General features: G+C 41.0%; 1 protein-coding gene across 4 annotated transcripts; it reads right to left on the bottom strand.

Moving 5' to 3' along the window:
* Window positions 1-2,945: 2,945 nt before the first annotated feature.
* Window positions 2,946-23,135, bottom strand: LOC137281579 (amine oxidase [flavin-containing] B-like). Of its 4 annotated transcripts, none has more exons than XM_067812900.1 (15): window positions 23,111-23,135; window positions 22,310-22,384; window positions 15,323-15,392; window positions 14,797-14,891; window positions 13,248-13,385; window positions 12,795-12,899; window positions 11,927-12,018; window positions 11,215-11,356; window positions 10,755-10,904; window positions 10,137-10,296; window positions 9,620-9,764; window positions 8,979-9,036; window positions 8,702-8,799; window positions 7,950-8,061; window positions 2,946-5,162 (listed from the first exon to the last, which is right to left on the bottom strand). In XM_067812900.1, the coding sequence occupies exons 3-15, from the start codon at window positions 15,369-15,371 to the stop codon at window positions 4,965-4,967; spliced, it is 1,542 nt and encodes a 513-aa protein (XP_067669001.1). In that variant the 5' UTR covers window positions 15,372-15,392; window positions 22,310-22,384; window positions 23,111-23,135; the 3' UTR covers window positions 2,946-4,964. The 4 variants fall into 4 exon arrangements, with proteins under 4 accessions (XP_067669001.1, XP_067669002.1, XP_067669003.1 ...); XM_067812901.1 differs by having other exon boundaries at window positions 4,876-5,162; window positions 23,115-23,127; XM_067812902.1 differs by lacking the exon at window positions 22,310-22,384 and having other exon boundaries at window positions 4,876-5,162; window positions 23,111-23,131.
* Window positions 23,136-25,479: the final 2,344 nt, after the last annotated feature.

Below are 25,479 nucleotides of genomic sequence, written 5' to 3'. Positions count from 1 at the left end.
TGTTTCTGGAACTTGACTGTTACTGACAAGGTGCCTAATGATAATGATGTTAAATGCCTCGCAACATAATACACATGCATGAAGTGAAGGCAAGAATGGTCAAGGCAATGAGACGGTGCCGTTTGGTTATATTGAAATCTGTTTGAGATTTGCACTCGTGTACTTTGATTCTCGTGGACACTGCATTGTCATCCAGGGCAGTACTTCGAATATCTAATGTCCTGCATCGTCACCCTCTTGCAGCTTCTTCCATGTCGGACGTCGACATACAGACGTTCTTTATCATGACAACAAATGCCGGTTTCACTAGGACAAACGTATTGGTGAGCTGGGGTTTTTTCCAGTATGTTTGGGGATTTGCCTCAAAGTGTGGAGATCACCATAGCCTACTGTGAAGAAACTCTCTCTGGCCTCAAACATTTTGTATGGATAATTATTTTGATTTTATTGAGTCTTGTATTGCTCTGGGTCTATAAACGGAACAATATATACCTGACACGTGTTTCTTGAAAAGTGTCCAGATAACTAGATTAGTATTATATCTACCTACATATCACTTCATAGAGTTTCAAAGTGTAGTATTTGAAGCAAAAACGTTGTTCAAGGCGAGGCTGTCTTTTCCATACATTCTCAACAAAGGCACTTGATAACCTGTGCATTTGCCATTCGTTATGTTGTTGGGTAAGATCGCCCAGATACGTGTCTACAGCTGATAGCTATTTCCGGTTTTGTTTACGAGATAAATATTCTCTGTAATCTTAATCCATGCATATATTACATTGCTCATCAAAAATGGATTTGAACTGAAAAGGTAAACAAGCTTGTCTATTAATGTTTCTTGCAAATGTGAAGTCTTCACTGACACAGTCGTATTCTCTTTATTCCTTATAATAATTTCACGTCCGTCCCAGGTATGCATGCTAATTAAAATATTTGCGTCATTTGTTAACATTTTGCGTAATTTACGCATGGCGCAGGGCCAAATGAATCCCTGCAATGTAATATGTAAGTATATATAATACTAATATATGGATTTAAACACAAAAGAGGATACATGTTAGGCATTCAGATGATTTTGAGAGCTCGGGCCAAGGCGGACCGAACTCTTGTGGTACAGTGTCTTTGTTGAGAATGTATGGAAAAGAGGGCCTCACTTTGAGCGAAGGTTTTGCTTCAGATCCTACACTTTGAGACTCTGTGGGGTGATATGTAGGGAAATATGATACCAATCTAGTTATCTGGACACATTTCTAGAAACGTGTCCGGTTTATATTGTGTTTAACATGACCGGCCAAGTCGGACCGAAGAGAGACTATTAAGCAATTGAGGCTGTGTTGGTGGTTTTGGTTCCAAAGGATTTTTTTCCGGCAGTCGTTGGGAACGGAGAGAGAAAATGGCTTCACTTTTAGTTTACTTATGAAGTGGTATTTAGGTACATGACTTATGATATAATACCATTTTGTTTTTCGTGTGTACTAGTAAATAAGCGCATATGCATATATTAACATGGAGAAAACGCACAGTGTTTCTGAAGATTTGATGGCAGTGTGTGCTAATGAAATACAGACATATCACAGACTAACTGACCACGTTTCACAATCGTCAGTTGGCCATGGGTCACACTGTCAAACGAACGTCCGAGACCAGTATCTTGTATGGTCAGCAGATAGAGATAGGCTAATCGAATTCAGTGTGAACTTCACTCATCAACTCGTCAATAAAGTAACTTAACTGTGCAGTAGGCACCTTATCGTCAGTCGAATTAGGCAATGGGATTAAGATATAGCAACTGAAATTCACGGCAACAAGTATATCGTCAGTTTTATCAGAAAATGGGATTAGAAATGATAATTGGAATACGTATAAAACAGGGATGGCACAGTCACAAATCATTTTGTGACTGCTGTGTATTAAACAAAATTGTTTGTTTTACTCAGGTGAGAAACTTTCCTTTCTCCTACTTTGACAAATCGTTGCCACTGATGTTCGGAATTAACTGTAATCTATTGATGATACTTTATGTTCCGACCCTTGCCACAACCGTTAGGCATATGTGAAACGTGGCGTCGTTAAATGTATTTCTCAACTACTCCGTATTTGATAATGTTTAACTTTACATTGTTTTGTGGCTATTTTGGATTGTATAAAGTGCGTCGAACATTGCGTTATCAGCACTGTGCTGTCCGTGCTGCATGAACGCCCGTTAGGTTGTATGTGACATATTTTATCTATTATATTACGCTGTGAACACTATGCTGTTTTGTAACTATGTACTATGTAGATTGTATAAACGCCCTCTGGCTTGATGTGTAGAGTATTCAACAATGACATTACGTTGTATACTTTTGAATGTGTATCGTGGTTAATATCGTGTGTATAACGAATCTGTGTATGATGTTTATGTTCTTTGAAAGCTGATTAATAAATATAATTGCAACATAGTACTATTGAATTATCATGTAAAAATCATCCTGTGACTGTTGTGTATTAAACTCCTTGTTTGTTTTACTCATGTGTTGTGTTGTGTTGTGTTTTGGGTTGGTATAGTCATACCTCTTGCCAAGCGAGCCAATTCCCCAAACAGCTTGTGTGGTATAAAATTCATGACAGTTTTTGTGTGTGTGAATGTATGCTTTGTTTGATCCTTCATAACATATTATAAAATTGTGTTTTCTTTTAATATACATAATCATGTCATATTTGACCACTAAGACTCGTCAATATCAACCTCTCTTTAACATCAATATCTTAAAAATATGAGACCTAAAGGTTCATTAGGAATCCCAATGTCATTGTTAACTACACATTTTCAATAAAACCATGCTTTTGTGAAGCCAGTAAGTGTATCTTCCCAAATGTGCAGATTTCGTTTGAATATTCTACAGTCCCTTTTTTGTATTACCCGGTGGCCCGGTCCGACTTGTCTCAAAAATGAAACGTACAGCTTTGTGGATTACAGCTTCTTGTTTATTACGTTGAGAGACGTTTCGTTGCAGTTTCTTACATTGATGCAAAGCTAAATGTGAATACAACCAAACTGTGAGATGAATCACATACATGGCATGTTGTGACAAACAGCGGATTAATATCGATAACAGCATGTGATAGAATAAACAGGTGGTGCATAACTGGAAGAGGCCAGTAGGGAACAAAAATAACAAAGAGCACTAGTGATGATTCCAATGACGAGTGGGATTAAGTAGTAACAACAAATAGACACAATGCTTAGATAGTCTATGTTTTGAATAGTTCTTCATATGTCGATGCTATGTAGTATCCTTGGTCTCTATTGATCAAAGGTTTGTGACAGCGGATATCGATGGCGTCCAGCAGTTTCCTTTTTGTCCTGGTTTTTGGTTGACAGGACTTCGAATTCGTCGAACTTGATTCGATGAGTGGGGAATTTTGGTCTGAGATTGCTGATTTGCTTGCTAAACAAGTAGTAAGCCGACTTTTCTTGGCCCGACTTTCAGGCCATCCCGTTAATAAGCGGCTGAAAAACCTGTTAGAGCACTACTGCACCAATCAAATGTCATGTGTATGTCATTTCTAAAGCTAATGGAACTTGATCTTTAAGTTTAGAACAACAATATCTTGAAACCTGCCAAGGTCCTTACAACTGTGCACATACATGTGGAATATAACCAAAATATGAAAAAAGAAATTAACTGGAGTCGTATATTAGTAGTTGCCAGTGTAGAGATGACACAACTATTTGGATGATCAAGTTCTTTATATGGACATGCAAATTTTTCATGCTTGAAAACGGTGTCAGAACCGAAACGTCGAAGTTGTTAGAATAAAGAAGTTGATCATCTATATAGTTGTGCTATCTCTAAAGAAATTAACAAAACAAAACAAAACAAAACAAAGAACAATTTGGGAAAAAGAACAAAGGTAGATAGATTTGAAATTGTGTTCAAAACCAGAGTGTTCTATGCATCAGAAATATAGCTGAATCATTATTGTATAGCTATTGTGTGATTATTTCCCCTTAGCTGCAAGCGGGCAATGAACACTCAACTTATCTGTTCACGGATATACTCTCGAGCATCTCTTGTGGATTTTGTAAGACATTTTCAGCTATGAATATACTGAAGTTATGTGAATTCACACAAATGACATCTTAATTATATGAAGATTTGTGTGACCACTTCAAAGATGTACAGTGACTATGTCTCATGAAGGTTTGTGTGACCACTTCAAAGATGTACAGTGACTATGTCTCATATATCTACAGACCATGCATATGTGTGTGGAAAAGGTGCATCAGAAATGTCCATTAATATAATGTTATGTATACTGTTATACTTAGTGAATATTAAATAAAAAATGTCACGTCAATATAAAGTAGCTATATGTTAATTTTCACAAAACATTCAAAGTAAACAAATTATATAGCTGATTAATTACAATAAAATACATAAATGCTTAGGGACATGTTAAGTGATTACATTAGGCAAATGCAAGATCCATCTGATTACAAACACCCTACTTCAAACAAATGCCAAAACAACAATACAATACTTAAACGCTTATGAAAATCCTCTGAACATTTAAAAACATGTATTTATTGGTAATTGTTAAGAAAATATTTCCACTTTTAGTCTTAATAGGTGATGGAAAGGATATTGATAAATAAATGAAAGCACTTTGATGTGTTAAACAAGGAACAATGAAAACATTTCTTCAAAAATATTAGTTTTAAGGGTGTGTGGGTAGACTATTACAGCATAAGCAGATTAATAACCCGAACCCAACATTTGCTGATTGATTGCGTGTCACCAGGAAACCCTATCACACACAAAGGTCTATCCACCAGGTTTATCATGCTTAGAACCGACCTCCATCACAGATGTCATTTTGTCTCAAGAGAACAGTTAATGTCAACATGTCAATCACTTGATTGCCTTTCACTGACATATAGCTAGACTGTTTGCTTTGTGTGGATTTAAACAAAGATATCAGTACCCCAGCATGTGGAGAATGACTGCCACTAGAGCAACACAGCCAGCCAGCACTACGCTGACAACCACGGTAGTCACAGACGGCATGTTCCGTTCCATCCATGAAGTTGTGAGGGGCCTGGCAGGGAAGTCCTCTGATTCTGGTTCATCTTGCATAATCTCTGATTTCTGTATCTTTCCCTCAGCAAACAACACCTGCACATAACAAACTGGTTCTTCAAGTAATCCGTTAAAACGAATGTGGATGTACTGTTATCATCCCTGAAGTTGAATTTACACAAGGATACTGTGTGCACGATTGATTCACTAAACAGGGATCACCCATACATCCGTAAGCTCCCACTTCATGACAACACCTGTAATTCCCCCTCCCTCAGACATCCACCCATGTCTACACCTGTAATTCCCCCTCGCCCATCCATCCACTCCATGTCTACAGCTGTGATCTCCCATCCCACGTGTACACCTGTTATCTCCCAGTCCATGTCCTTACCAATGATCCCCCGCTCAATGTCTACACTTGTGATCTCCCACACCATGTGTACATCTGTGACCCTACTCCATGTCCACACCTGTGACCCCTTCCCGATGTCTACAGCTGCACATGTGATTCCCCACTCCATGTCTACACCTGTGATCTCTACCCCCTTCCCTCCACACTCCACGTCTACACCCTTTACCCTCCCACTTCATGTCTACACTTGTGATCCCCCGCTCCATTTCTACTCCCGTTACCATCCCGCTCCATGGTTACACCTGTGATCTCCCAGTCCACGGCAACACCTGTGATCTCCCACTTCATGACTACACCTGTGACCTCCACTTCATGTCTACTCGTGTGACCTCCCACCTTGTGTCTGTACCAATAATCTCTGATTCTTTGACCTTTCCCTTTACCTGTGACCCTCATGTCTACATCATTGTCACTCCATGTCTACACAAGTCACCCTCATGTCTACGCCAGTGTCACGCGCGTCTACGCTAGTGTCACCCAAGGCCACACTAGTGACCTGCATGTCTACACCAGTGTCACCCCAAGTCTACACCAGTCACCCTCATGTCTACACCAGTGTCACCCATGTATACACCAGTGTCACCCAAGTTTACACCAGTGACCTGCATGTCTACACCCGTGTCACCCATGTATACACCAGTGTCACCCAAGTCCACACTAGTGACCTGCATCTCTACACCAGTGTGACCCCAAGTCTACTCCAGTGTCACCCATGTATACACCAGTGTCACCCACGTTTACACCAGTGACCTTCATGTCTACACCAGTGTCACCCATGTCTACACCAGTAACCCTCATGTCTACATCAGTGTCAGACATGTATACACCAGTGTCTCCCCAAGTCTACACCAGTGACCTGCATGTCTACACCAGTGTCACCCCAAGTCTACACCAGTGACCTGCATGTCTACACCAGTGTCACCCCAAGTCTACACTAGTGACCTGCATGTCTACACCAGTGTCACCCCAAGTCTACACCAGTGACCTGCATGTCTACACCAGTGTCACCCAAGTCTACACCAGTGGCCTTCATGTCTACACTAGTGTCTCGCATGTCTACACCAGTGACCTGCATGTCTACACCAGTGTCACCCATGTCTACACCAGTAACCCTCATGTCTACATCAGTGTCAGCCATGTATACACCAGTGTCACCTATGTCTACACCAGCAACCCTCATGTCTACACTAGTGTCACCCATGTCTACACCAGTGTCACCCATGTCTACACCAGTAACCCTCATGTCTACACTAGTGTCTCGCATGTCTACACCAGTGACCTGCATGTCTACACCAGTGTCACCCATGTCTACACCAGTAACCCTCATGTCTACATCAGTGTCAGCCATGTATACACCAGTGTCACCCATGTCTACACCAGTCACCCTCATGTCTACATCAGTGTCAGCCATGTATACACCAGTGTCTCCCATGTCTACACCAGTAACCCTCATGTCTACATCAGTGTCAGCCATGTATACACCAGTGTCTCCAATGTCTACACCAGTGACCTGCAAGTCTACACCAGTGTCACCCCAAGTCTACACTAATGACACCCATGTCTACACCAGTGGTCACCATCTCTACACCATGTAGACAGTGGTCACCACGTACATCTACAACAGTGACCCCTATGTCTACATCAGTGTCACCCCAAGTCTACACCAGTGACCTGAATGTCTACATCACTGACACCCACTGTCTACATCAGTGACCTGCATCTCTACACCAGTGTCACCCCAAGTCTACACTAATGACACCCATGTCTACACCAGTGTCTCCTAAGTCTACACCAGTGGTCACCATCTCTATACCATGTAGACAGTGGTCACCACGTACATCTAAAACAGTGACCCCTATGTCTACATCAGTGTCACCCAAGTCTACACCAGTGACCTGAATGTCTACATCACTGACACCCACTGTCTACATCAGTGACCTGCATCTCTACACCAGTGTCACCCAAAGTCTACACGAGTGACCCCTCTGTGTGCACCTGTGTAACCCATGTTGCCCCATGTCTACACCAGTGGTCACCACATCTATACCAGTGACACCCATGTCTACACCAGTGGTCACCACATCTATACCAGTGACACCCATGTCTACACCAGTGTCACCCAAAGTCTACACGAGTGACCCCTCTGAGTGCACCTGTGTAACCCATGTTGCCCCATGTCTTCACTTGTGTCACCCATGTCTACACCAGTGGTCACCACATCTACACCAGTGACACCCATGTCTACACCGGTGGTCACCACATCTACACCAGTGACCTCCCTGTCTGCACCAGTGTCACCCATGTCTACCATTTGCCGCGATGTCTACACCCAGTGACCCCAATGTCTACACCTGTGTAACCCATGTCTACACCAGTAGCTCTCATGTCTTCACTAGTGTCACCCGTGTCAACGCAGGTGTCACCCATTTCTACAACAGTGCCTCTCCCTATCAACATGTCTCACCCACCTCTCTGGCTGCTCTCTCCCCAGCCTGGATTGCTCCCTCCATGTATCCCAACCATTCTGTAGCTGTTTCTGTTCCAGCAAAATACACACGGTGGTATGGCTTCCTGATCTCCCTGAAGAAAACATTTCTTCATATGCATAACATATGTCTCGACTGAAATAACACTAATGAATCTGACAATCATCTTTAGTTGGCATGACAAAGCAATGTACACTCGTATGATCAGACTCAACAGTCAAAGGGTTTATATCAGAGCAAGGTATGGTGACAGGTACCTAATGTCGTTGTAGACTTGAATACTGCATACTGCATTAAGCCTGTACGTTCCATTCTATACAAGCACTCAAGGGAAGTGCAAACATGAAGCTGCCTACCACATTTTGATACGCGTCCACTCCCTTGGGAGGGGCAATGAAGTAATCGCTTTGTGAAGGAAGCACTACTGTGCTGAAACAGCATTATCTCACAAGGAATACAATCCACACTTCAACCCGTCCGTAGCATCAACGACAAAGCACCACTTGAATACTGAAACAGTGTTACGAGTCTAATTCACGTCCGTCCATATTGTGCAAGAGGATGGTGTAATATGTTATCAAGTGTAATATCATTTCACTTTCTTCCCACACTGTGTTAGTACTCTGGAGTGACATGTGACTATGTCATGCCCCACCCCACACCACCACCCCACACCACCACCCCATCCCTCTGCACCCAGAATTCTGGAACTAGTGTAACGTGGTACAGCTTACCTTCCATACTCTGTCAGTACTCCAGGAGGAAGTGTGACCGAGTAGCACCCCCCAGAATATTCATCATCCATCCAGTTCTTCTCCACATATCCCACAGGCTGAAGAAGTATTGTTTTGAGCAGTAAGAAAAGTCTAAAGATGACTGATGTCAAATTGCATGAACCCAATATATTCTTCTCTTTTCTAGAATGTACGCATGAAACATTAAAGAGCATAAATAACATGACTAGATATTGCATATCTCACTGAAACTATTCACAAACATCAAACTCATTACCTCCAAAAACTTCTTGCTTTTGAATAGTTCTGCAAACTGCTGGCACAATTTCTGTTTTCTGAAACGATGTATAACAATATTATCATGATAAAATATACTGGACAAAATCATGTAGGGATACTAGTACTTTTATGGCTAATATTTTATCAGTATGTCAATGAATAAATACACCATCATTCAAAATTTCAAAGTTTACAAATATCCCTAACTATTTTTGTCCAGTATATACTGAAATACTATTCCAGCAAGTACAAAACAGACTGTCTCATGTCTGAAGAAAACCATGACATACACTGTAAACAACCGCTAGAAGGTTTTAGATTAAAAGACAAACTGCATGCTGTTCATGTATATAATCATTTACGTGTGGTGATTATCCCAATATCACAATGTTCATCCTCCACAGAAGTGATTGAACATTGGATTTAACAACCTGTGTAGTTTCTAGTAGTAGTAGTAGTAGTAGTAGTAGTAGTAGTAGTAGTAGTAGTAGTAGTAGCAGTAGTAGTAGTAGTTCGGCGAACATATTGTACAATTTGACATGGCACACTGATGGACATGGATGCTGACCATGTTATAAACTGGTGGTTCTCCTGGAGCAGGCTATTTTGATAGAGATGACTGACATAACATTGACCCACCTCTCTTCCTTTGTAAGTTGACTCAGGCTACGACACTTGTCAGCCAGGATGAAGGCCATGATCGAAGCATGGGAGCCGTCTGGTTTTGTGTCATCAAAGCATGCAGCAGATGGCCCTGTATCACTCGAAGCCATTCCACTCAGATCTGTAAATCAAACATCACTAGTAATGAAACGCTACTGTGCCACCTTGATCTGTAACGTTGTATATCACTAGAAATGTAGTATTGATGTGTCATTTAGATTTGTAACACTACCAGTGACGAAAACCTCATTTGTCCCTTAGATCTGTATCATTATGCATCATTAAAAATAAATGCGGCAATGTTGTGGCATATACATTTGTACTCGTAACATAACTAATTGGAAACACTCCATTGCATGTTAAATGTGTATCAAAACACGAGTGATGAAACATTGCTATGCCATGTAGATATTTAGCTCTTCCACGTGGATCTGTAAACTCATCAATAACAGCAGACCAGCTATCAGTTCCATATATCGTGACATGTGCTCACCAAGCTCTCTCCAGAATGGGGTGCTGTAGAACATGTTTGTCTTGATGATGGAGCCCATGGGGACTCGCTGAATCAACTGGGCCTTGAGACCAGGTAGCGGAGGAGTGAAGTGCACTCTGGATATCAGCGGCAGTGGCATGGCGCTGATCACGTATTTACACTGAGGGGAAGAGAAAACACTCCTTAAGTCACCCGAGACAGTTTGGTATTTTATAATAACAGTGCAAGCAAGTTGTGTCGAACACGTTGGGACCAAGGGAACAGTTCAACGTCGATATGTTCGAGACATCCATCAGCATAGAGTAATGGTACAGTGAAGGAAATTTGGCAACGACTGAGAGATGTGTTCGACACAACCGTGTTCGAGACATTAGGGTTCTACTGTATTTCAGTTTTGATAGGTTTTGTACCACTATCGGTGATATGCAGTTACAGTGACATTTTGTGCCCATTTCCTTGTCATTGTACCCTTATCACCATTTCTCAAGCAGTTTATGTGAGTGTTTCCGATGCATCTTATACCAATAGTCAGGTTTACAGAGCTTTATGCTTCAACCATTGATCCAGGGAGCATGATGCAGAAAGATAACACCAGTGTGGCAAGTGTGAATTACCGACCTTGACGACTTTCCCATCAACGGTTTGGACAATTGCTCCTGCACCATCCTGTGTGACGCTGGTGACTGGGGAGTTGAGATGAACATCAGCACCGAGCCAGTCACTCATCCCCGCAGACAGCTGCTGGGTCCCACCAACGATCTTCTTCTCCTTGGAAGACATAAACAAGGGGTAAGCACGACAGATCTTGCATAGTTCACGAGAATTTGACTAACATTCATTGCGTGGTACATCATTGATTAGGGACAGCCTGTTTCTACTGTATCCACATTGTATCCATTGTATGGATGGAGTACAGACTGAGAGTATCAGGCTATCTGTGTTCCATCACTTATGAGAGACAACATGCTGACATTTAGGTCACTGTGAGTTAAGGGCTGACTGATACTAACATTCAACCTACATCATACTGACATTGAGGTCATTGTGGGTGGAGTTCAGACTGAAATTAACATTCTACCTGTGCTCCGTTAGTGATGAGAGATATCCTGTTGAAACCATGACCACCGTGGATATATTGGAGGAAGTATAGAAGGGACAACTGATGGTCCTCGGATGTAAAAATAGCGTTGATGAATATCTTGAGTATTCCTCTCACTTCCCTGAAATATAACAGAAGGTGCAAGAGCAAACATCGTCTTTTTAAAAAGAAGTCATTCTCTAGTTCTAACAGTGATTTTTACTCTTTCTAAATGCTAATTGTAACCACCATCAGGATGAGAGGCATATAGAAGATCCTACACGGCCTTCTGTATAATGTCATTTTTATTGTACGAGTTAATGATTTGGAGTCAAATAAGCGAAAGCGAGTTTGATACTAAAACCTTCACGGGTATAATCAAAGTGGTATTTTACGGAAGCGACTTTAGTATTCTGAGCCCTTATTCTCGAAACGTTCGTGGCCCTAAGAATTCTTAACTTTGACCGTAGCCAATGTGTTAAGAATGGGCTTAAGACGTTCGTAGGGATACGAACGTTTCGAGAATAGCTAGCCTGTTTATTGTTCTCCAAAACAAATTGATAAAATCTGCCTACAGAGTGATGACTCTCTGCTTTCCATGAGTCAAGCAAGGTCTGATACTATTGTGACAGTGGTATTCATACTGTGACGTCAGAACTGTAAACCGTTATGGCGTCACACCTCTTACACTATCACACTAGTTATATAATACCTGGTCCAGCAAATAGAGTCGATGAACTCCTGTACAGTGATTGAGTCCCACTCCTTCGCCTTGGCTGCCTTCCAGGGAGCTTCGACGGGCACCTGCAACCAGCACACTACTATGTTCATTCCATTGTCACCTGGTTCATGTTCATAGATCTTCAAAGGGTGACAAGAAGCAACTGAAATTCTTAGTTATCCAATATGGCGGGTCATGGAAACGAAACGTCATTCGCGCACCGATAATACTGGTACATATGATCCCATAGTGCTCATGATTTCTTCTTACAAAATTTCGAAGTTGTAGTAACCGTTTTTTGGCTAAGATGTTTTCGCAGTTTGCGTTAAGAGAGAAACTAAGATTGTTTCTTAAACTTAAGCCTTCTTAAGGAAATTTAAGTGAAAAACTAAGAACATTCTCAGAAGCATTGTGAATTCTGCATCCAGTTGACTGAGAGAAGAATTAGAGAAGAATGAGATGCACACCCGACTCGTTCTCCACACACCTCAAATATTAACTGCTTGGAAAAGACAATGTATATTGACAATGTAAGATATTGTGTGAATGCTACTTTTCCCAAAATTACTTCTCCTCAGGAGTATGAGAATGGGAATGCAATGGCAGGTAACTCTCAGTAGAATGTCTTCCATGAAATGACCAAAACTGCTGCAGTACTCAGGTACTTCTTTGTGAAGATTTGGACATCAGTTCAAAATATTCTGAATATTCAGAGGTTTCGAAATATATTATGTAGATATACTTTGAGATGGAAAGGTAGCCAAACAGTAGAAGTATTGGTTTTGTCAATCGTTTTTTCTTGAGAAGGCAATTGTAAAAAATAGATAATAAATCATCAAGCAATTGCGTTGCAGTGCACCTGTTTAGCCATCTTGTCAATGGTTCTCATTGCATTATTATAATCAAGGTAGCTGAAAGGATTTCTCAGACTTGGCATTCTTCCCTTAAAGGCTGACCAGGAACCCTGAAAATATTCAGACATCACATGACACAAGCATGGAGGTAGTATCTTTGTGACTGTCCATTAAATCAGTTCCTTACAGTGTATCTAATTCAAGAAAATTCAAAATTTACGTTATGTCCACAATATTGGTTTGCTCTTTGCAAAAGTCAAGGTGATATGTTTTCTTCTTACGGTCATTGAAACGTTAAATCCTAAAAGACTAGAAATGTTGAGAATATCTTAATAATCGTTGTCATTTATAAGATGTTGTCTTCAGCCTCACTAAGGGTTGTCAGACTCGCTGACTTAGGACGTAAAAATACAAGTCATAATTAATGCCAACAAATGGGTTCAAGATATGTCACTAACATGAGTATACAGGATAGTCTTGTAATCCTCATTGACATTGTATACTTGTAGTCCAAGTTCCTTGATGAGTCTGTACACTCTGTTCTGGGTGGGTCCAACGTAGGCCGCGCCCACATCCACCCAGCCGTGAGTTGGGTCCTACAATTAAACAATCCACTTCAACAAAACATTGATCACAGATAGAAAATATATCCTGATTAAAAGGTAAGCCCGAGTTTCACCTATAATGAAAAGTAATTAATCGACACATAGACAAAACACACAAACGTATCTTCTTGTTGGCAATGTTAATAACATCATTGCAATGGTTTTTGAAATTACGGTCAGTAAAACAAGTGGTGGATAACCTACGGCAACATCCAGGTAGCCCGTATGTTAACGACTTAATAATAAACTAATGTCCAAAAGAAACGCTAGCAAATATTTTGCTGGTCTGAGAAAAGACTAAAGCTAAATACGGTAACATTAAATGCTATATTGCAAAATCAATCATTCAGTACTTGATGACAACGAGAACAAAAAATAGGCCGCTCGTGATATAAGATCACATTAATGACACTGGGGTGCATTGTCCAATGTTCGATCACCAATGCAGAGTCGACTGGGATTTTCACAACTTTCTGGGCAGCACATTTTGTTCAATGACAGGTGTGGCCACCTTTAGCACTGATGCAGGTCCGACCCCGACGTCGAACTGAGTAGCTGAGTCGTCTGACATCTTCATTAGGGATCCGACGCCACTCCTTCAGCAGAGCAGCAGCCAAAGCGTTCCTCGTCAAAAGTTCAAGACGTCCTAGTTATTCCCAAAGGTGTTCAGATAGGGACAGATCTTGAAGAGCTGGAACTTGCTTTCGTCACCAAAGTTCACTCTTCGCCAGTTTCACTGCTGCCGGTGTGGCACAGTGCTGGTTCATCCCAGTCTGGCATGTTGATGTTGACACGCCAACGTCATGCCCTTGGAAGGTCGATCGGTATACAGACTATGAATGCGGAGTCGTCTGGTCCGACTGTCTGCTGACTGGATGGTGTCAACGTGGTGTATCGGTTCCCCAAACGCAACACTCGTAAATACTGGTCTTCGTATTGGGTATAGAGACCTTCAGCCTAGCACTCTTTGACCTATCGACAGTACTGTCAGTACTGTCGTAGACGTGTGACCAGTCTTCCGATGGTGGGTTTGCACCATGCCATGGCCCTAGCCACATGCTCTTGTGTCTGTTCCATCTGTAACTACCATTTGCTGTCTCTCTGCTCTGGTGTTAGGGTGCTGTAAAATACCTTTCAAAATACTTCATCGCACATGTTGCTATTTTTGAGATATTGCTGTCATCGTGCACACTACCTTCCAGGAAATGTTGAAGGATAATAACTAAACAAAGATGACCTGTTCTTGTGTGTGCATATTCGGGTAAATTGACTTCAATGTGTTGAGTGATCTGGAGTTCATTTCAGAGTTGAAGGAGGCACAGAAGAATGAAGACAATTACAACTAACAATGACTTTGATAGGGAGCTGATGGGACTAGACTAAGCCAGACCCGTGCCTGTACCTTGACTGTGTAGGACCGTCCTCCGACACGGTCCCGGGCTTCAAGGACAGCAACACTTAATCCACTCTTCTTGAGTAAACAGGCAGCACTCAGTCCTTTAAGAAAGACAATAAGAATTCACATGAGCAGGAAAACTGTTAACTTGGATACACAGGGTCCACTAAACATATGATATCAAGTTTACCACAGTTTGCAATATGAGGAATCATTAACAGCAGGTGCTGCTACAGGATTGTGTTACAACCTGGTGGAAGGAGGATTGTGTTACAACCTGGTGGAAGGAGGATTGTGTTACAACCTGGTGGAAGGAGGATTGTGTTACAACCTGGTGGAAGGAGAAATCGTCAATGATCATGTTAAAAGAGTTCGTGTTAATGTTTGTGAGTAAACGTTAAGGACTCCTGCTAACAGCATCTGCTAAGATGCCTTCAGCTTGTAATTTGTGTAATTGTTGTAAGAGAGTAAATCTTGTAAACCATCTCCCTAACAGAGAGTCCTAGATGCAATTTCAACACAGTTTCCTCACCACTGATACCAGCGCCAATAACTGCAACATCCACACGAATGCCGTCCATCTTCAAATGCTCAGAGAAACTCTATAAACGAAGATAAAAAATCAAAATATTGCCACTGCTGTCGTCTGATAAGTAAATCAGTGATTATAATAGAACTACCCAGTTCATCAGGATGTGTTTTGCTGGGGCTGGATATTTAACACATTTCGATTTTTCTAGCATAGTGTAATGCCTCTCAATAAATACTAGTAATTGAGTCTGAACCAGACAATCCTGTGATTGGTATCATGGTCATTAGTCTAGACAGCTGGCATACGATAACAAGCATCTACCAACCAACGAACCAACTGACCACTTGGCCCCACATGTCGCTTCCTTCAACAAATATGGGTTACTTGAAACCAATTCCATTCCAGATCTTCACGAGTTTAACATGATGTGATCATATTTTGATTGGAAGTAATATATTTCTGCATACATTCCTGACTACGAGCAGAGAAACGTAAAATAGCTGTTAAACCTTCCACATCTGCAAATATGTGGACATACCTTATTGCCCGCTTTCCCAATATGATATCTATTGGTCTGTAATACCCTTACACTATGTGTCTTATCACATAACAAGAAGACTTCTTCATCAGTATCAACCGCCACAGTATTGTGTTCCTATCTTCTCCATTCTTCTCACAAACAGGGGTACACTAGCTGTTAAATGACGACTGATCACTGTTATGCCCCCTATGAGTGAAATGAGACGAAAGATATTGGATGTTAAAACGAACACTGTGCGCAAAAGAGAGCATTCGTCTATTCGTAACACGCTACAGTCAATCAGAATACGCATGGGACAGTATCGTTGTGAAAAAGGCAAATTGAAAACAGATACAATATAAGAATGATTCAGCGTTTACAATTTCCGTCTGCGCTACTGTGCGGAACGGTCTATTTTCTCGCACTGTGAAATTTCAAAACGGGTCTATTATTATCCCTATCAGTAAGTATTTCATATTATCAGACAGGTTCTTTTGTCGTCAGTTTGTGTTAAGGTGCATTTAGTCTGAAAATTATGTTGAACTACTTTCGATTGGACAGTTCGTGTTGCGATACCCAATCGAAACATGTGCACTCTTAGTTTCTTGTTGAAAACCGGACAGGCAGGCTTTTGTCCGGACTGGTAATTTTGTAAACTTACCAGTCCGGCTGCCTACGTGGAATTTAGGGAGTTTTAAACACTGGGTAATGTGACATGCTTATATGAAGTTGTCAAAGTGTATGTGCAGCGAGAATCCATGACTGACACAAAATCACGCAGAAAGGAAACGATAATTATCGGCATTACTGGCTTCTTCTCTGGCAATGAAAACGATATAAACATATGACAATACACAGATTGTCACTATCATCCTGAGTTGCTTCAACCCCATATTTATGTACAAGCGATCCCTGAATCAAAGAAAAGGGCCTCGCAAAATCCATCGGTAGACATGTCACACATTAGTATTGTACAGGAGTATACACAGTTGCCGTATACCAACGATTACACTTTCACCATCATAAAGTACAATTTGCGTATCGTTCAGACATTCTTTCATGTGATTGATTGGATCATTTACGTGTATTCTTTTTCGTATCATATCCGTCCATGTAGGATATACGGTTTATATTTTTTGAGTGTCTGAGTGAGTTTAGTTTTACGCCGCCATCAGCAACACTCCAGTGGTCTGCAAATAATCGAATCAGGACCAACCAGTCCAGTGATCAACAACAGGAACATGGATCTGCTCAACGGGGAACCAGTGAGATGTGTCAACCAAGTCCGCGTGCCTGACCACCCGATCCCGTTAGTCGTCTCTTACAACAAGTATAGTTAACTTTTGTGACATGCACAGGACGCTGAAGATCTATTCTACCCCGGATCTTCAAGGGTCTTTTTCTTTGAAAGTACTGTTTGTTTCTTACTTACATAAGAACCTGACATGCTGAGTGAAGAATACCATAATACCAACATGTACTTCAGAAACAGTGTTAGATTCTAACCTTTTGTACAATTCATGGAAACTGGAGATGCCTGTTAATCAACATACCTATGTCGTCTTTTTCCGATGTCGACAAATATATAAAACAACAGGGGCTTGTAACGCTAAAACCTGCCTATTTTTTAGAGGCATTTTAGAAGTTGCAAGGATGAAGGAAAACGAAGTTCTATTTTACTCTGATGAGTACGACGTTTCGGCGTATGTACTTACGCCGTTATCAAGCATGTGATACATACATTGCTGCTTGCGGAGTATATACAATTACGAAGGCTGATGCACACTGGGTATCTGGAAGTGATCTGAGCAGATTGGGCTGATGTACAGAGTGATGGATTGTGATGTGATGTGAGTTTGATGTACAGTGAGATAATAGTAGGTAGGTTGAAGGATGCAATTGTGATTACAATACGCAAAGGAAATCCTGGCAGCCGTGGGTGGATTACCGGCGGTGATCTTTGATTAAGGGGTGATAGGCTGGGGAGATGAACTAGCCTTTGTCTCGTTTCATGGTGGGGTTGAGGGGTGGGTGATCATGGATTCAAGGATTTGTTTTATCTTGACGTCTGCTCGGTTGATTTTCAGAATATCGACGTTACTCCATTGGATGTCATAATCAGGGTTATCTTGGGTGTGGCCGGCTATGGCGGATTTGGAGTCGGTTTTTTTGGACTGAGGTTTGGTGTTTGTGTTAATTGGTCGTGGGAGCGGGCGGGATTGGGCTAAAATAACCTTCATTGTAAATGTCGCGATTTAAGCCTTATTCGCTGTATGTTTTGAAATATGAAATCGGATAATTACTAGGACTATTGAATTTCACAAACAGCATCTTAATCATCACTCATATTACGTTTTCATATAAAAAGTAATGATCATTCTGAAACGTAGTCGATGAACCCAGAAACGGGTGTCATGTTTTCGAAAATACACTTACAGGAACGCCGAAGTGCGCATTCCGCCATATTGGATAGTGTTCATAAATTAATATCTTAAGTGTCTTTCTTTCATAACGTTTATGTTGAGATATGTAAAAGAGTATGATGCCTGATACCCACAGAAAAACAATGTTTTAAATGTCCAGTAAAACATAGGTAGCATACGATCGATACGACAAGACATATATGCCACGTTCTTCCACACTTTAATTCCCCTCAAAGATTATGATATATTAGCTGATATCTCTATCCCCAAGACCGACTCCAACCATCGTCTGCTACACCTGTCCTGGTTTTACTTTCGAGACGACCCCTCCTACATCTGTCTTTTTCTAGTTGTAGTGAGAGTCCGTGGTAGCTACATATATCGGTAATCAAGCGTAGTTTAATAACGAGGGGGCAGACGAGAACGGAGTAGTGACGTCAACATAGTTACGTCATCCGAAACATGTATATTATCGCTAGATAAAGTACTGTTCATCTTTTCGCGAAGCTTCTTAGAATTTCCATTACTTCGTGATGTAAATAAACATGCTAAGTCATACTCTGTATCCCTTTGTATTTATCCTTGCTGAACTGCACAACACACATCGTTTCAACACCATGCACATTCTATACATATCATCTCCTCGATCGTGAGAACACAATGCTTAACCCTCACGCTGTTCACCCCAATGAGAGATCCCATTTATGCATGTACATTCAACATCAAAGCACTCAGGTAGTAAAGCTACCTTATTCTTATTGTATACATTACATACATTTGTCTCCTGTACGCAGTCAATATGATGTCATGCTGGAAATATTTGTACAAAGAGCACTTTCTGAGTACATAGCATAACAGCAAAGTTATAACACCACGTTTATGAACCACGCCCAGCCAAGACTACTTCACAAATTCATCATCTCATAAACAAGCGTAGAGGTGTACCACTGGCAGCACCCTTACACGTACATGCATGCTTTGACCATAAAATATTGAAAAGTAATGCAGTAGAAGCTGTCAAAAGTTGTATCTGTCCAACCCGGTAAGTTGTCAACACCGGCTTAAAATCTCAGTCCCATCCGTAGCTTGTACATTTACCATCAGCTCTACAATCCAGCACTTTGTCTAAACCGGATAGTTTCTTCAGTCCCAATGAGACAACGTCCACCGTATATGTATTGTACAAAGTGAGAGGCGTGAGTAACACCTAGCAACAAAGCTATGCCACTACCAAGTCCACTTTACAAGATTTACATCCCATAAGCAAGCATAGAAATACCACTTGCAGCACCCTGATATATCGGACCAGTATATGGAGCACAACTTCTTCTTTAGTGTATAACACGACGTTTAAGGCCTACGTCTTGCCCCTTTTATCACCTGAAGAAGGGACAAGACGTAGTCCCGAATACTCGTCTCATATATTCACCAACTTCTAACGCCTCTCACGAATCTCAACTTACATACACACGCATGTCATATATACACTGTATATGTCGACCATCATGGATCGGTCAAGGAATGCCGCCAAGTTCTTTGGTTCTAATTATAGCACGCTTACGCCAAGCCGTAGAACCGTCACGCCAGGCCTAGCTACACCGTGACTAAGCCTTGCTTGTGCATGTCGTGTAAATGGAAGGTGCCCCTAAATCTAGTGTAGTGCTTCACATCTGACGTAAGGTAAGCCTGAGATATGCATACGTGCCGCTGATAGTAGCTTACATATAAATGCAAGTATACACTCTATATGTATATATGTATACATCTGTTCACGGTTACAGTTTCTATACATCTTATACAGTGCAACGCAATAGCAAAGCAAACCTCTATATATCATACAAGAAGTATGAAGATTGAATATCATAGCAGCAATTTTGTCAGTTGGCCAAGATTCCAGGCTGAGAAAGCTGTTGACGCAGGAATGAACCAGTCTTTGCTGTCTGATGATCCGCAGCTTAACATGTGATTGATTCGTAAGAATAATGTTACAGTACCAAGGATGGATGAACTTCTCTGGGATGCCTTTGAAACACTTTTACATGTTGTGTTCCCTTGTAGCAGATGACAGAAGAGACATCATTCATGGAAACTTGCCTGTTGGTGTTTCGATACGAGATTTGATGCAGAAAGTGAAAAGAAATGAAGGCATCTGTGGACATTCCCTCAGAAACATGGATCAGATTTCAGTTCTGGCTGAAAGATCCAAGGTCCCCACCACCACTACAATAGTAGTATTAACATCAAGTTCAGTCAAGAAGTATCTACAAGAGTTTTGCTGAGAGTCATAATTGCATGACATTCTTGAAATGTTAAAAGGAATTTGCAGTCTTACACCAGAAAGATGTTCTGTTGTACTGCATGGATGACAGACACGGAGTAAGTGTAAGAGCACCAGATTCTCCACTGGCTTCTCGTGACAGAGTTAAGCGGGTAGTGATGTTCAAAGGAAAGACACCAGTGGCTCTTGATCATGCCTTTCTCAGATTCAAGTTAATCCCTTCTGTACTTCTGGTGCGTGATGTTACAGAACATACTGATGGAAGCATTTACAGAGGGCAAGTGTTTGTTTCTGTCAAGGACAATGTCTTTGATGCATCCACAGCTTTGAGACATATGGAGTTTCCAAAAACATTGTCTGATAATTCCCTCAAACCAACTGAAGTTTTGTTGACAGATGGAGGCCCTGACTCCCATTATTTGGTTCTTTCAAAGCATCTCTTGTTGCACACTTTCTTAGCCGAAGTCTTGATATGACTGCTCCATGATGACGTTATGTCAATCTTGCCAAAAGGATTGAGCAGGGTTGACCTGGGTAAAACAGCATGGCAAAAATATCGCTCATGTGCAAACACGACAGAACAAGAAAAAGCCAAACTGTTTGATGGTTATGAAATGTCCAGTGGGGAAGCAAACAGCCTGTCATAAACGCTTTATCTGAGCGTTTCAGTTACCTCAGCTTGAAACATGTGCCTTTCAAGATAGTTTATTAGGTGTCTCCTGAAGAGGTACCTGAACTTGTCGACCAGGCCAAAGCCATACTGTCAGAACGTTTACGTTCAGACACCACAACACAGAAACAGCTTACCAAGCACAAGAGTCTCATGCAGGATACAGTTACTCATTGAAGAGAAAGACAATACTCCTTTCAACCGGAGCAGTGCCAAAAGAGCCCATCCAATGAATGTTTGAAAGAAGAGGCCAGCTTACTGATACTTTCAAACAAGAGCCTGAATCATGACAGTCAAGATGAATATTGTGAAGCAGCAACTGTCAATAGCAGATCTCACACTGAAGGTGGAAAGTGAAGACCCGTGTACAGTTTGTCAGACTCCAAGGATAAGATTACAAAAGTTTATGCCTCTTTCGTGGATTCATGGAAACAGTGTCGACAAAGCAAGGTTCATGCCTGTTATGGACCTCAATGACGCCATAAGATGCCATAAGGGCTGCATCATACTAAGACTGATGATGGCCAGGAAAAGCGAAAAAACCAACACACAGACGAGTGGTTGAGTACAGCTGAATACTGAAAAGGGCGACTATGGTAGGGTGAGAGGTGACTAACTGTATCGGGTGGTCAGACTCCCTGATTTGCGAGTCTCGATTATTTACAGACCGCCGCCATATAGCTGGTACACTGCTGAGTGCATCGTAAAACTAAACTCATTCATTCTCTTAAGAAACCAAGGGAAATCTATTCTAACAAGAAGTTGTGGACAAAACCTGAAGTTGACCTGAACATGCATTAAGAAATAGGCCCAGTTTTCGATTTAATTTCAATGGCAAAGTTTTGAAGTTTATTTTAGATATGATTCATGGAGTAGTGAATTTACAGCTAGAAAAGACAACGAATGTTAATATCAAAAATACTAATCAGAGCGTTTTTGAAAAATCTATAACCAGGCAATGAATATTTTCATAGATTGAACAAGTATTGAACAACTTTATTATATTCCTTAATGTTTCAAAATAGTTAACATAATATTTCAATTGTTTCCAATTAAGGCAATCGCTCAAAATATTTTGAAAACTGTTATGCCAAACCTTTAACTTGATTTACTTCTCAACAGGATATCCTCTATACTTGCGGATCACCCGTCTTTCCAGAAGGACATGAATCTGGGGACAAGATGGTGGTTATCAGAAAGCTCTCTTGCGACAGCCTTGTCAAAATCCAGGGACTAGATTTTTGATGCTCTTAAAATAGCGTTAAGATAGTCGTAAGTTAATGTAAAGCACTGAAGACTATCTGAGCGTTAAGAAGAGCTTTACAAGTCTAGGCCCAGTACTACACATGTCAGCTCTTTCCACCTGTGTCTCCTGAATACAGTCAGCATGATGTCATGCAGGAAATATCTCTACTTTCAAGGTCTGTTACACACGGCGACACAGTCCAGCGATTTCTATGTACAACATAACAGTAAACATTACTGCGTCTCTGATCATCGCCAAGCCTCGTCGTAAACATAACGTATGAATGCGTTTCTGCCAGCCAACACTAATTAATAAGATCCATATCGCATACACAAACGTAAAGGTACAAGCTTGTGTCTCACACTGTCATCACGATGTCATGCTGGCCAAATCTGTCCAAACCTTGCCTGTAAAATGTATCACAAACGTCGGCACAACCGAAGGGTTTCTGTGTAACATGACATGACAGCAAAGTGATATCACTATGTTTATGAAGTACGTCCTGTCAAGAATACTTTATAAGATGTACATCCCATAAGCTGGCGTAGAAGTACCAGTGGCAGCACCCTTACACGCACATGCATGTTTTGACCCTGAAATGTCGTACTGTAAGTAACACGTGGAAGACAAAATGAGAGGCGAGAGACATACCTACCCGGACCTGGAATTTTCTGCACTGTTGACGTAACTTCCGGGGTATGCATCTATGTTTACGTTCCCTTGTATATATCATGTACATGTGACAACAGGTCGAGGTTTCTAATGAATTAATACACAGTCACGGATATATGAGAAAGTGAAACTGAAACCCCCTTTGTGAAAAGGAGTTATCGCTGAGGAGGTGCACATGTACTTTCTGAAAGAAAATACAGCGTCAACAGATGTGTATATCAAACTACACAAAAAGCATATGAAATGCCATTTGAAATGATAAAAACGTTTTTTGTAACGAAACATATTTACAAGGCACAATATTTCCAAACTTTAGTACATGCATTAGGAAATTACATATCACAGACATTGTTCTCCAGGTGTAACAATCCCAAAGCATTGCCTGTATAAAATATTCACTTATTATTCATTTAGGGTGGCGATGGGAAATCCCAGCTGCTAAAGCGTTCGATCGTATAGCCAAAGACCCAGTTTCGATTTACCACACGTGTACAATGCGTGAACCCAAGTTCTGTTGTCCCCTGCCGTGGTATAGCTGGAATTAGGGCTCCGACGTGTAGGACGGGTATCACGGATACACGGACCAGATGAGTAATGAGTTGGACCCTGGTATCCGTCTCAATACTGGACCCACTTTGATCACGTGACTAATAAATGACGATTCTGGATAATTGAATGTTTCTTTGACATAGCCTTATTTACAACGAGATTGTTGTCTTATGCTTGAGACAGTGGACAAAACGTGCACTGAAAACTCACAAGATATCATCTGTGGACAACTGCGCATGTTGCGTGTAACATAGGTCGGAACTACGTCAAGTAGGTCATTGTTGACATGTAAAAGACCTCTGATTTTGAGGAAAACGATGTCAGCGCCAATTCCTAACAATGTGTCTATATCTATATCTGAACTAAAGCAAAATCTAACACAAAATATTTATTCGATAAACGGGAGAGTGATTCTCGTGTTAACATTGTTTTTGTGTGTGTGCTTAATCCAGTGTAGTTTTCAAGGAAGAAAATACGACATGGTATCAGTATTACGATGGTCTGCATTGTTTAGTACCTCTTTACAATACTTTGTTACTTGTACGTTTATTGGTATACACTATGTATTTATACCTTGTATATATCGTTGTATATTGTATGTGGGTTGTTAGAACCGCAGCTGTTTGTACCTTCATGTTTCTTATGGAAGGATGTCTGTTGTTCAGATGTTTCAACATCTATGACGTATCCACTCCAATCAGACTTAGCTACACTGATCTACCAGATCCAATGTAGTTGTAAAGAGACATATATTGGTGAAACTGGTCGACCACTGACTATCAGGTTAAAAGAGCACAAAACATCAGTTCAAAATTTGGATCAGAAGTCTGCCGTATGTGAACGCATCATGCACAACCGCAATCACAAGATTGTTTGGGACAACACCAGGACATTAGTTAGGAACGCCAGTGACTTAAAAAAACGGAAGCTCCTAGAAGCCATTGCAATCAAGCGGAACAAGCCCTCAATCAACAGAGACGGAGGTGTTTACTTACCCAATGCATGGAACCACCTTATCCTCGGTGACTAATCTTTATCCAAACATCTTTACCTGTAACTCGTTAACCTAATCAACACAAGCCTGCACACCAATCAGTTGAAGCCTGTACATAAGTTGAAGTCTGTACATCAATCAATCGAAGCCTGTACATCTTGTTACCCATTGTCATCGGTCTACTGTTATGTGTACATATACTAGAACCCTTTAGTTGTATCCTCACCTCACCTGAAGAAGAGACTAGAATCTGTCTCGAAACGTTGTGACCTTGTATAATAAAGAAGTTGAACCATAAAGCACTTTTAGTTTGATTCCTCCAACTTCTAAATGCCTTTGAAACAACGTATGGGGAAAAGTAATGAATCCCTTAAACTGCGATTTCACGGGCTTTTGTCATCGCGTTATTTTTCAACTTTATCAGTTGAATTTGCATTTTTGATAATTAATGTCTTTAAGGCCATAACGAGAGGTATCAGAAACTGCAAAGTGTCGCGTTGCCTGTGACCTTAAAGACACTGGATACCTTCAGAATAACGGTGGGTAAAGAAACGCACAAAGAATAACAACGCGTTAGAAATGAATATAGAATTGTGTGACGAAGAAATGTTCATATGAATATGACTGTGTAAATAATCACATGGCCACAAGTAATAACGGTAAATTATTTTGGTGAAAACTGAACTCATACGTTTTGTCCTACGTTGGCTAAAAGTAGTATTATACTTTTACGTAAGAAGGGAAGTGTGAAAGATGTTGATAATTATTGAGGTTTATCCTTGACACATTAGGAAAACGTTTAACT

Source organism: Haliotis asinina, chromosome 4 (genome assembly GCF_037392515.1).
Source record: "Haliotis asinina isolate JCU_RB_2024 chromosome 4, JCU_Hal_asi_v2, whole genome shotgun sequence".
In the NCBI taxonomy this organism is placed as follows: Eukaryota; Metazoa; Mollusca; class Gastropoda; order Lepetellida; family Haliotidae; genus Haliotis; species Haliotis asinina.
The sequence above is the reverse complement of the archived record's forward strand: the minus strand, read 5'-3'. Positions and strand labels throughout refer to the sequence as shown.

What these genes read in the sequence shown, in the direction of transcription:
- LOC137281579 (XM_067812900.1), bottom strand. Translation starts at nt 15,371, where the DNA reads ATGGACGGCATTCGTGTGGATGTTGCAGTTATTGGCGCTGGTATCAGT. An exon ending in TATTGGCGCTGGTATCAGTG is followed by an intron (nt 14,892 to 15,322) that starts GTGAGGAAACTG and finishes TCTTTCTTAAAG; the next exon opens with GACTGAGTGCTGCCTGTTTA. An exon ending in AGACTATCCTGTATACTCAT is followed by an intron (nt 12,900 to 13,247) that starts GTTAGTGACATA and finishes GAATATTTTCAG; the next exon opens with GGTTCCTGGTCAGCCTTTAA.